The sequence below is a fragment of the Chrysemys picta genome, chromosome 6 (genome assembly GCF_011386835.1).
Source record: "Chrysemys picta bellii isolate R12L10 chromosome 6, ASM1138683v2, whole genome shotgun sequence".
Classification (NCBI taxonomy): domain Eukaryota; kingdom Metazoa; phylum Chordata; order Testudines; family Emydidae; genus Chrysemys; species Chrysemys picta.
Genome location: NC_088796.1, coordinates 49,692,883 through 49,705,020, shown reverse-complemented (window position 1 = coordinate 49,705,020; position 12,138 = coordinate 49,692,883). Strand labels below are relative to the sequence as shown.

General features: G+C 39.7%; 1 protein-coding gene across 8 annotated transcripts in view; it reads left to right on the top strand.

The window, feature by feature from the left end:
- Positions 1-12,138, top strand: part of BDP1 (B double prime 1, subunit of RNA polymerase III transcription initiation factor IIIB) — an 82,896-nt gene that overhangs the window by 55,124 nt on the left and 15,634 nt on the right. For 6 of the 8 annotated variants that reach the window (XM_065599113.1, XM_065599111.1, XM_065599110.1 and 3 more), the window contains 7 exons: positions 3,499-3,624; positions 3,955-3,991; positions 5,388-5,471; positions 7,164-7,392; positions 8,564-8,727; positions 9,829-9,952; positions 10,698-10,884. In XM_065599113.1, the coding sequence (XP_065455185.1) occupies positions 3,499-3,624; positions 3,955-3,991; positions 5,388-5,471; positions 7,164-7,392; positions 8,564-8,727; positions 9,829-9,952; positions 10,698-10,884 (951 nt within the window). The remainder of the gene's footprint in view (positions 1-3,498; positions 3,625-3,954; positions 3,992-5,387; positions 5,472-7,163; positions 7,393-8,563; positions 8,728-9,828; positions 9,953-10,697; positions 10,885-12,138) is intronic. The other 2 variants (XM_065599115.1, XM_065599114.1) reach the window with 1 other exon arrangement.

Below are 12,138 nucleotides of genomic sequence, written 5' to 3'. Positions count from 1 at the left end.
AGAATGTTAAGGTTGCAAAGTGAAGCACCCAAAATTAGAAAATGCTAGAATTAAAGTTGCCTGTGCAGTCTGAATTTGGGCCCCTTGAGTAAGTTCACCATAATCATCTTTAATTACATGACCACATATTATTATTTTTTCTAGGCTTTTTAAAAAAAAACCCACAGAAAACAAATTCTATCATGTCAAACCATTGACACTCACATGGGTTGGAACCTTTAGAGCTACATCATAACTCTCTGCCACTTGAACTAAGAGTAACTGGTAGCAGTAGTAATCTGTCATTCTCTGCGGACCAACCACTAGAGGGAGATGAGACAGAGAGACACTTTGTCACTGGGTTTCACGTGTACTTACTGACATCAGAAGAATGTTGAGACTCAAGAATCTTTTTGGTTCCATTCTAGGTTCTGGAGGGAAGTGTGCTCCAGTGGTCATGGACCTTTCTGTCCCACTCCCTCATTGACCCCTTCTAGTTTGTCCCTTCCACCCTGTCCTTATCTCAGTCCCGTTTCTCCTCCTCCCCTGGCTCTTCATCCTAGTTTTTTTGCTCAGTTTCCTGTCTTGCTCCCTTGCTCCTTGTCCTGGTCCCAGGTTCCTTGCCCAGCCACTCCCAGACTTGACCCCAGCTCCTTCTCCCAGTCAGTCATCTTTCCACCACAGCTGCCAATTGTTTTGCTCTGCAAGTCAAGTCTTCTTCCTTCTTCTCCTCACTTCTTTGGCTTCTTGCACCCCCACCCTCCTTCCAAAAAAATGAAAACAGACCCACAGAAAATAAACCACCACTCTGACTCTTGTTCCCTTTGCATTCAAGTCAGACTGTTTCCTTCTCCAAGTTGCCTGGGAGTAGGAGCAGTAAGAGCATAGGAGAGACTCTCTTAGCTCTCAGTTGTGTAGCCCAGAGAAGCAATTGCAGAGAGAGCCCTGCTCAGTCCCTGCAACACTGGGCTGGAGCATTCTCAGCTGCTTTGTGGGGATGGTGGATGCATGGTCCGGTTGGCGCACAAGAACTCTGAGGGAATGGAGCATGCTCAGTGCAGACAGAACAATTCAGAGAAATTAGCTGCCAGATTCTAGCAAATGTCTACTGAGCCTGTGCAGATGGAAATTTTTCTTAAGTTTATAGCTTGGCCAAATTGAGTAGGTTTTCAGTACAACAGCAAAAAGCCTTTCCTTGACTCAAAGGCAGTCCTTGCCAAATTTCAAATCCCTGCTTCAAAGTGTGGAGGTATAAGAGCTTCTCAACAAAATGGTTATTTTTTTTAACCGGTCAAAACTGTGTTTTTCCCAAATCTCATTCTCTGAAATGTCTGAATTATTTTTGCTGAAACTTGTAAAATCTAAATAAATTTCAGCCTGGGGCAGGCACCTAGCATGGAAAATTTCATCTGGAACAATTAAGTTTAGCAGAGTTATAAGCCACTGAAAACCGGGTCTTATAATGGGAAATTTTGGATAGCCTTAATAATAGGCGGTTCTACCAGCTCCACCTCTAATACATAGTACTGTTGCCCCTTATCAACTCAAGTAACTAGTCAAACTTTTGGGGCCCTGAGAATGTTCCATTTTGGAGTAGAAATTGGTTTTGGGTATTTTTTTATGCATTTTTGTTTATTTACAGAAAATGCACAAATTACTGTTTCTCTGAACACAGAAGGAACCAAGAACAAAATAAGTAGTTCCTTAGGCTTTGTCTACACTACTGCTTTTGTCAGCAAAACTTTTGTTGGTCAGGGGTGTGAAAAAACTGACTGACATAAGTTACACCAACAAAACTGCCAGTGTGGAAAGTACTGTGTTGGTGGGAGATGCTCTCCAGCCGCCATAGCTACCGCCTCTTGTTGGGGGTGGTTTAATTATGACAATGGGAGAGCACTCTCCCGCTGGCATAGAGCAGCTACACAGGAGACCTTATGCCGATGCAGCTGCAGTGGTACAGCTGTCTGCTGTAAGGTCCGTAGCATAGACATAACCATAGTTTACAGCCGCAAGCCTCTTTAGCCAACGCCAGACCCAAAAGTGCTCTCTCTAGTGTTTCCCAGTCTCACTGTGCTTACGGGCTGCTGCTTGTCTGTGTCCCTCTCCACCCCCCCTTTGGGTTTTCTTGCCTGTTCTCAGGCCTTGTCTACACTGCCACTTACAGCTCTGAATCTTTCTTTGCTTAGGGGTGTGAAAAAACACACCCCTGAGCAATGCAAGTTTCAGCACTGTAAAGTGGCAGTGTAGATAGTGCTACAGTGCTGGGAGCTGTGCTCCTTGTGCTGGTGGCTATTCCCCTCGTGGGGGTGGTCTCTCTCAGTGCTGGAGCCGCGACTATCCAGCCACGTTCAGGCGCTTCCACGGTAGTGCTTTAACATCGGCTGTGTAGACATACCCTCAGTTTCTGTGCGTTCTGCCTTTCCACCACCCCATCTCACCCACCCACCTGGACACAATGCCCAGTGGAACCCCCCTTGCCCACATGGTGCTTGTTTCTATTAGGCCTTGTTGTAGGTGTGGTCCCGTAGTTGTAAGAAACACTTATCTTAAGTGAAGAGTGGGTGCACACATCAGTTTCGACAAATGTTTTAACTCAGTCCATAACAAGGTTTCGTCCAGCTCATAACAGTATTTTTCCCTTTCAAGTCAACTGGTAAATTCCAGCGGGTTAGGAATTTTTCAACTAAATGTTTTTTGTTGTTGTTGTTGTAAAATGCTGATTTGTCGGAACTGAAACTTTTTGAGGAATCGTATTCGTTTTGGGAAAACTTTTTTGTCAGGAAGGTTTCTCAGCTGCAGGATTAGTGAGAGAGAACACCCCCTGAATAGCCTAATTCAGAGCAGGGTCTGGAACCTGTGTCTCCTACATCCATATTTAATATGTTGTCGAGTTCAAGTCCATGCACTGAATTTTTGGGCAGTCTGAATTGATTCAGATCAGGGACTTGAACTTGGTACTCACCTGGGATGTGGGTTTCCTCTTGATCTTTTTTTATTCCATATACATTCTAACATCCTTTGTATTCCTGCTAGGGTTTTATCTGAGATAATCTCAGAAAGATTTTGAAACAAGAAAGAGACTATTGGCAAAATGTTCATTTTCACTCTGGCTGTTTTTCCCAACCAAGAAATTGTATACTTACACCAGCATCCCAGATCCTTTGTCATTTGCTGATGTTGTGATTTGACATTAAAATCATAGAGCTCTTCTAGGTTATTTGAGATTTGAATTCACAGGTATCTTATAGAATTTGTTGCCCATTTGTACCCAAGTGTTTTCTGGAGGAATGACTTTTCAGAGCCTGGCAAATTTGCAGCTAGCATTTCAGGTTTGGCATAATTTACTTTAAATCCAGACACTTTCCCAAAATCATAGATTACTTTAGATACTAATTTTAATATTTGGTTTAGAAGAAAATAGTATTATATCATGTGCATATACAGCCATTTTCTTGTGTTCCTGCAAGTTTTAGACAGCTTTCTTTTTTTAATAAATAGGAATAACTTTGATTTTTGCAGCTTGAAATATCTGTGAATGTCCCAGATGTGCCCTGCATTACTACTGCTGAATATCTGTCTCATGATTTAAATGTGGTTGTCCAGCCTGTGATGCAGAGAGATGAAAATCTGAATGCCTCACAAATTGTAAGCATTCCTTTTTAGTAATATGCTTAAGGTTATATAGTATGTTTAATTTTTATAGTGTTAAACATCAGAGCACACGTAAGATAGTAATAGTATGGCATAGTATAGTTTAATAGACGGGCATGGCATGAGCAGGAAGTGTGCAAGTTTTCTTTAGATGGCTTTGTCAGTCCAATGTTGATGCTGTACAACCCCATTCAATCAGAGCAGATTGCTCATGCTGAACTTTGCAGTTGAGAATTGGCCACTGGGGACTAAGTTAACATTGAAGATTAATTTTATTTGGGATTTTGGCTGTATTTGACAGATCATTTATATCTTTTCTTCAAGGAAGTGACTACACATGAAAATCCAGAGACTGACACAGGTAAATACAAGAGACACTTATTTTTGGAGACAAGAGACACTTATTTTCTCTTTCTCCAAAGAGAAACTGCTGAGCTCCAGTTCATTTGCAAATTTGACACCATCAGATCAGGATTAAACAAAGACTGTGAATGGCTATCCAACTACAGAAGCAGTTTCTCCTCCCTTGGTGTTCACACCTCAACTGCTAGCAGAGCACCTCGCCCTCCCTGGTTGAACTAACCTCGTTATCTCCATACTGATTTATACCTGCCTCTGGAGATTTCCATTACTTGCATCTGAAGAAGTGAGGTTCTTACCTACGAAAGCTTATGCTCCCAATACTTCTGTTAGTTTCAAAGGTGCCACAGGACCCTCTGTTGCTTTTTACAGATTCAGACTAACACGGCTACCCCTCTGATACTTATTTTTGGGTGGCCCTCTGTCTTAACATAGACCAAGCCAGCCAACCGTGAGTTGATGAGGTCTTATACATAGTTTTGGAGGAACTGTGCTAACTGACTACTTCTTCAGTGAGGTCCATCAGACAAACCAAGAGTTACAAGGCTGTTGGCTTACATCCAGATTGTGGCTGTCCTGTGCCCACTCACTCCCATGCACTGATTACCCATGCTGTTGGTAGCTGTGCTAGGGGAAAAGCAACCTTTTCAGGGGCTTGAAACAATGCCTGGAAGGTACGGAAATGGGCAAATCTATGGCTCTGGTACCAATCACCATCACTCTCGCAGACTTGCCAGCCAGCACATACTATGGGGGAAACAGGGAAACATCATGACTGAGTCAGAAATTGCTTCCTGGTCTGCTCCTAGAACAGTAAAATATTTTTTTCCCATTGCAAAAAGCCCCAAATGGATCCATTGGTTTTTAGAATTGCATTTTGAAACTTTGCTAAGAGATGGCTTTGTTTAAAGATAAATAACCATTTTCAGTGAAGAGGCAAAACCCTACTGGAGTTTATGGGCTTATTTCAGTATGATGGCTTTGGAACGCAGAAATGTTGTATCCTATGTTACCAAGTAGTGGAAGATGAAAGAAGGGAGGTACTGTCATCCAGTGGATAGGACACAGAAATTAGTCATAAGACCTGGGTCTAGACCCAAACATCTGTGTGACCTGAGCAAATTGCTTCCTCTGTCCATGTTTCCCTCTCTATAAAATGGGAATACTGCTGCTTACTCAATGTTTGTAGAACACCTTTAGTTTAATGGATGACCATCACTATGTGTGTTAAGTATTGCTACTAATATCTGGAATCCCCAAGAGGAAACAAATTGAAAAAATATGTTTTGTTTCAATTTAGCAAAGACAGTAACATCTGCTTTTTGATCATGTTTTAGTTAAACTTCTAAGGAAATGACTTTGCTTGTGATTTTACATGTATGTGAACAATTTTGCAGGGATTAATGATGGAAGCACTGAAGCTGCCATGACATTACTTGCAATGGGAGATCCAATGTTTCAGTTAAAAATAAGCACTCAAGGTATGATCTATTTATTTGCCAAATCCTTCTGTGTGTGTCTTGGGTTCACTTGTGGGTTGGGGTTTGGGTAGAGGTCATAATAACCCTTCCTTCATATCCTGTCACTATAGCAGCAGGTCTGGATTCTTCCTTAGTGTTCAGTATGAAAGACAGGAGGATGTATTGGGCCATGATTCACTATCTAGCAAGGTAAAGTGGTCCAGCCCCTAGCCAAAATACTGCCAACTGCATTACATGCTCGCCAGAAGTGCGTAGAGCTCTTTTTCAGCGAAACACTGATATGTATCTCATCACATGGAATACATGCCCTGATCAACTCATTTCATACCGGCAGTATGACTCTTGAACATAATGGGCATTCAGCACCTTTTTTTCTCTGCTGTCCTCTGTTTGTACCACTAAGAAGGATTTTGCAGGTGTGTATGTGGATATGTTCACTGCTATGTATTACAGTTACTTCAGACTCAGGCTAATAAAGTACTCATGCCACCATACACCCAGATGAATCATTTTATGATTTAAAAATTTAAGTCTAGGTCATTTTATTGTCTTACCTTTTCTGAGATAGATCCAGAACTTGTTCTCAGGTTTGGTCTCTTGCTTAGAGTTAGCAGCAGTTGGCAATACTGCAGAGGAGGAGTGGGGGAGCAGAATCAAAAAAAACATTTTTTTAAAAAGAAGCCAGTATAGATGGCAACACCACTGCCACCCATATTGAAAGAACTGTTGCAGCACTATGTAACCGTCACTGGTAGCCAGGGGGCGGAGGAAGTAAATTAATTTTCACTTCAGCCTTCAGCTCTTCATAGAGGTTCAATTGGCTGCTGAAGCTTTAGGAAAATTCTTACTGAATTCTTACTGTTCTTACATTTTATCCATTGAAAGATCAGTTATTAGTTCTTTCTTTGATAGGACACTCAGGTTGTTCACCTAAGTGTTTTTGTTAATTTTTAAAACAAAATTGTACAAAAAACAAATGGTGATTCAAAGGTTGAAGATTTGGTATCCTCATCCAGTCTCTTTTGGGAGATGAAACTTGATCTATTAAAAGCATTTTAATGAGAGGTTTGTTTGTTTTTTTTAAAGTATTAAACTAGTACTAAGATTATTTTCATTATCCCTGAATCCCCAAAACCTGGTTATGCTCAGTAGTGTGATTGGCGCAGCTGAGACATAAATATCAAGTCACTCTATACCCTGGAGAGCTTATACTCTAGAAAATAAACCTGGAAAGACAAGATATGCTAGAGGAGATCCAGAAAAAGCATTAGCCCCCTAGATTTTTGTATTGTGATTCTTTTTGTGTTTTGTGTAGGTCTTACAGAGACTAGTGTCTCATGAGTCAGACCAGTGGAGAAGAGCCAGGCTTATGTGGTCCATAGTAGTCCATCATCTGTTTTGTCTTACTACTTTAACCAGAAAAATTGTTTTCCATTCTGTTTAGTTATACTGTTAAATCATTGTTTATTAACCTGGCATTAGGTTGACTTTTAACATATGTAGAGGTAATCCCTGCACTCTAACCAACAAAAAATCTAGACTTCAAGATGTGCTTTTACCCAGGATTTGAATTTGTATCTCTGTAGAATGCCGTTATTCAAAATGAGGCCTATGGTTGATCTACCTGTAAATGGCTTCATGTGGAGACATAAAACTTGCATCTTTTTAATTATGCCTTTATTTTTAAACAAGGAAGGACACAGGTGTTTCCTGATCAAGATGAATTGCACGTGGCTGATAGCCTCATAAACCAGCCTAATACAGAGCAAAATGCGGCCCCAAGTAATCAGTCACTTTCTTCACCTACTAATAATGAACTGGTTCCCTCAGAGGATGGAAACAAAGTCATTCTACAGGACCAAAGTTCTGGAAAAGAAGCAAGTGTAGAAATTTTTTTTAAGGAAGATGCTGCACCCAGCAGGTTAATTTCACTGTTTTTCTTTAATCTTCCCCCCCAGTGATCCATTCTCTGACAGGGCTCCCCTTTAAGGCTTCTGCCACCATACTTTTAGGTTGACAGGTAGTCTTGTTTTAGCTATTACAGCTCATAGGTTATGTAGTTCCACTTCATATGGATGCCTGTCCTTTTTTCTTCCCTTTTAAATAGGGACTTTATGTTTAGGTTAAAATAGGAGTGATGGAAATGTACAACTTCCAATTCCTGAATCCCCATTTTAAAATAAGGATATGCTTGAAAAAATGAATTTTAAAACTTACCTCACATGTCTGGCCATTATTTTATCTGGCCTTTTTTTCTGAAGACTTTGTGTCACTGGTCAGACAAAGGCCAGTGGTTTAAATTTCATTGCTTCCTGTCACTTGTCATGCAGCTTAAAGGCTTTCAGGTGGCCACTGTACATCTATAACTAATAGCAAAAAAGGCTTCTGCCATAGCTAGAGCATGTGGCTCTGCTCTGCTTTCTGTTGTGGAATATTGTTTAAAGATGAACTTCAAGTTCATGAAGTAACTCAATGAACTTATTTTCAAAATGCAATTGGTAATCATGTCAACTTGTTTAGAAAGTTCATTTTTTTTAGCTGCTTGCAAAAATGATCAAACGTAGGTTCCCTGCAAAAGTTTAAGATCTTTACATTGAAGCAAAACCTGACAGTGCTAATGTGTAACTTCACCTGCTTGTTTTAACCCAAATTGACCCCTCCAAAAATCAACCCCCAAACCTTCAAAATTAGATGACCTACTTCTACTTTAAGGTTAAATTTAATCAAAATATTACATTTTTTAAAGATTTCGGTTGCAGAGTTAAAATTCTGAGTTACCTAGCTGCTGTAAACCTACTTGTTCTGGTCCTTGTTGGTCACTATGATTACAGCTGTACTCAGGCTCCAGTCACTCAAAGTTCTCCCAGTTCAACTGGTCTTTCTGCTTCTCTTCTTCCTGCCAGCCTGTTCATTTTTCCTGCTAACTCCATCACTACTCTTGTTCATCGGCCCAACTGCCTCCCCTCCTCCCCTCCCCCCCACCATTACGGCCCTCATTGCTGGTATTAATTTCTTCTTGACACTGAATTCAAACACATTAAAGAATGGAAAGGTTAAGTTACATTTTATGGTGTTTTTCTATTTCTTTGTAGTGATCACCCTGTGCCCAAAGTGAATAGTACACCAAGGTTTGCAAGATGCAGACTTCCTAAGCCTAAACCAAATCTTAGCAGAGTACTGGGAACAAACAGGAATGTTCATCAGAAATCTCTTAGTCCAAATGCCGATGTGGAGCAATTCAAGCAGGTTCAAAGTGGTGAGCTTCTCCTTTATTTCCAAGCTTTAGAAAATAGGAGCCTAAAGTTAGGCTCCTAAATATGGAATTAGGAGTAGATCTGGGTGAATCACCTTTTTTGATAGGCTGGCATATCTGAAAAATTGGATAAAAAATTGTGGGTCAAATCAAATCCAAAAATTTCAGTGAATCAAAAATTAGTTTGAGTTCTAATGAAACAACGTATTTACAGGCATTTTTAAAAGGTGAGGAGGCAGCAGCCTTATAACTTTTAGCCCAGTGGTTAGGGCATTCACCTGGGAGAGAGGAGACCTGGATTTAACTCCAGCTTCAGAGTTTGGATTTGAACCTGACTCTCTCCCATGCCAAGAGAGGTCCCTTAACCACAAAGCTGTAGGGTATTCTGGGGTGGATTTGTCTCCATCTCTTCCTTTGAAGCTGTTCCATGTTGTAAAAACTACCTTAATAGGCATTGGGCCAGACAGAGTGGGTAAGAATAACTCTGCAGCCTGATGGTTAGGGCACTGATGTGGGAGACATAGGTTTGAATCCATGCTCTGAATCAGGGACTTGAACCCAGGTCTCCCTTCACCCAGGTGAGTTCCAGAATCCATCGGGCTAAAAGTCAGAAGGTGGCTTTCTCCTCCTTCAGTCATTTTGACTCATTCCAAATTTTTATTTCTGGATAAAACTATTTGGCACATTCATGGCAAATTTGCAAATTGTTTCAGATCAATTGAAACTGCATTTTTAAACTATTTGTCTGAAATATTTTGCCCAACTCTACTTAAGAGCCTAACTTTTTAGGTGTCTCTTTTTCTGAAAATCTTGGCCATACAACTAAAACAAATTGAAAACTCAGCTTCCTGTTCATGTCTACAGGCATGCATCAACATTTCAACTGCAGAGTGTCCAACTATTAAATTCCATACCTGTCTCCTGTTCTTGTATCTCTTCTTTAAGTGTAACTATATTTGTCTTTGTAGTATTTTTGTAAGTAGTCCCATAAGCTAATGCATACATGGTAGTGTAAAGCATTCAAACAGTAAGTCTTCTTGCTGTTGGTAGCAAAATATTACACACAATAATGAACATGATTTAATTTAATTTTTAAAATCTTAGAGGGGAAAGCTCTAAGAGAGACCATAGAAGAGCAAGACGTAGATTTAGAATGGAAGGTCAGACCAGCTGAGAACAGTTCTGCAGATCTGCAGAATTTTGGATCTGGAAGCACAGACCTTGCCGAGTAAGTAGATAAAGTTAACATATGAAAAAATCCTTTATTCATATACTAATTGGTATGTGTCTTAAATGTTTTGGACTAAATTTTCAAAAATGTGAATTTCAAATGGATGCATAACACAGGGAGATGTACGTACAAATATACATTTAAATTGTGGGAAACTGGCAATGGTGTCTGCAGTTGTTTTGGATGCACGACTTTAGTTCCACAGTGTGGCAGGGGGTTTTTGGGTGGGTTTTTTTTTTTAAAGGCCTTTATGTACTGAATATCCTTTATGTAAGGCTAATGGAATCAAAACTTTTATTTGTATGTTTGGCAGAGTAGCCACTATTGAGTTCCAGAAACTGAGAAAGCAACTAGGTCCATTTTTCTGATAGATACTTCGGATGAAATTTATGGAGGTCATGGTTCATCTGTGGGCTGTTTGACTGTGCTTGCAGCTAATGTCTCACTTTGGATGCCTTGTGAGACTGAGCTAGGAGAGGTTTTGTCAAATAAGGCATTCCCTAAAATATTTTACTCTTAGGAGATTTCTGTGGAGATTTTTAATATTTTTCCTTAATAGAGGAATCTATTTATGGTATAAAGTGTTTGTTTTTTTGTATGATTTGTTTTACTTTTTGCATAAAGGAAATATTTCAGCACACAGTAGCCATAACAGCCTTGCGGACTGCCTGATTTACCCCATGTCACAGTATATGTTACATATTCTTTAATTGGTTTCAAATTAACTGTATACATTTTTCAGGACAGAAAACAAGACAAGAGAGACTTGGGAAGCTTCAGTGGAGTTAAAAACTCCTATAATATCTCCAAAAGCAGAGATTTTCCTACCTGGGCTAGAGAATGATCCTAATCAAAGTTCTACTGGTGTCCTTCCTGAAAATAAGCCTGGTACTGTTATGCACAGCTTGCATGAAGTTCAGTTGACACAGGTAAAAAGAACTTGTATTTTTTAAAACATGTGATGTATTAGAAATGCCTGTTTTTGTAAGAGGCTGTAAAAAGAGAAGTTATTTGGAGAAACTATAAAGAAGGCAATGACTTTTTTTTTTTTTTTTAAGTTTTCATCCTTTCTGGGTAACTAAGTGAAATTTAATGGCCTGTGGTATTCAGGAGGTCAGTTTAGATGAACTAATGGTCCCTTCTGGCCTAAAAAAATTCTATGAATCTTAAATCACTTTTTCTTGATCGGATAATTTAGCCCTGAACTACCATAATATGCACATACATAGCATAGATATGCAATGTTGGGATTTGCATGCATCCATAGATATGTCCACACAAATAACCCAAATTGTGCTCCCCCTTTGAGGTGTGCATGGTTAAGTTGTGCACATTTGATTCTTTAGCCTTAGATTGTACTTTTAGTTTTGCCAAAATGCTATTATGATCAGACTTGCATTTCTATACCTACTTTCTCTCATTTTATTAAAAATTATTATTGGCCTTTTTCTGGCAGAATTTTGATTGACAAGGTGGGTGAGGTAATATCTTTTATTGGACCAACTTCTGTTGGAGAGGGAGACAAACATTCAAGCTTACACAGAGCTTTTCTTCAGGTCAACTTGTCTGTCTCACCAACAGAATTTGGTCCAATAAAGATATTCCTTCCCCCATCTTGTCTCTTTAATATCCTGGAACCAACATGGCTTCAACAACACTGCATACAAGCTTTTAGATTGTACTTTCATGCTATTAATTGTCTAACAATTAACAAACAAATGAAAAAAACAAAAACCTCCTAGTTATTCTTAGTTTCTTAAACCTTTTTACTTTGGTTATTGAATATACAGTACTTCAATCTAATGAAGGGCATTTTAGAGATCCAGTAAATTGCCAAGCTCTTGACTTCCTTCTTGATGCTAGCAGGGACTAAATTATCACAGCTCTTTTGCTTTGCCCTTTGCCAGTTGGTTCAGAGCTCAGCTGACAAGTGGAACCAAGTGCAGGACTGAATGTGCCCTCACAACACTCCTCCCCCATCAAGAGTGCTATAAAAACTATTTTTTAGCAACATAATCTGCCATGAAAGGGAAGGGGAAGGAGGAAGAGTGACTAAGCTCAATGTTTTTCTCCAAGCTCCAGAGTGTTTCCGTAATAGGTAGGGGAATTGATGCTCTTTGCACTGCTGAGCAATCCATTATATGAGTCAGCTTTGCAGGGTTGTGCTGTAGGAAAAGTAAACT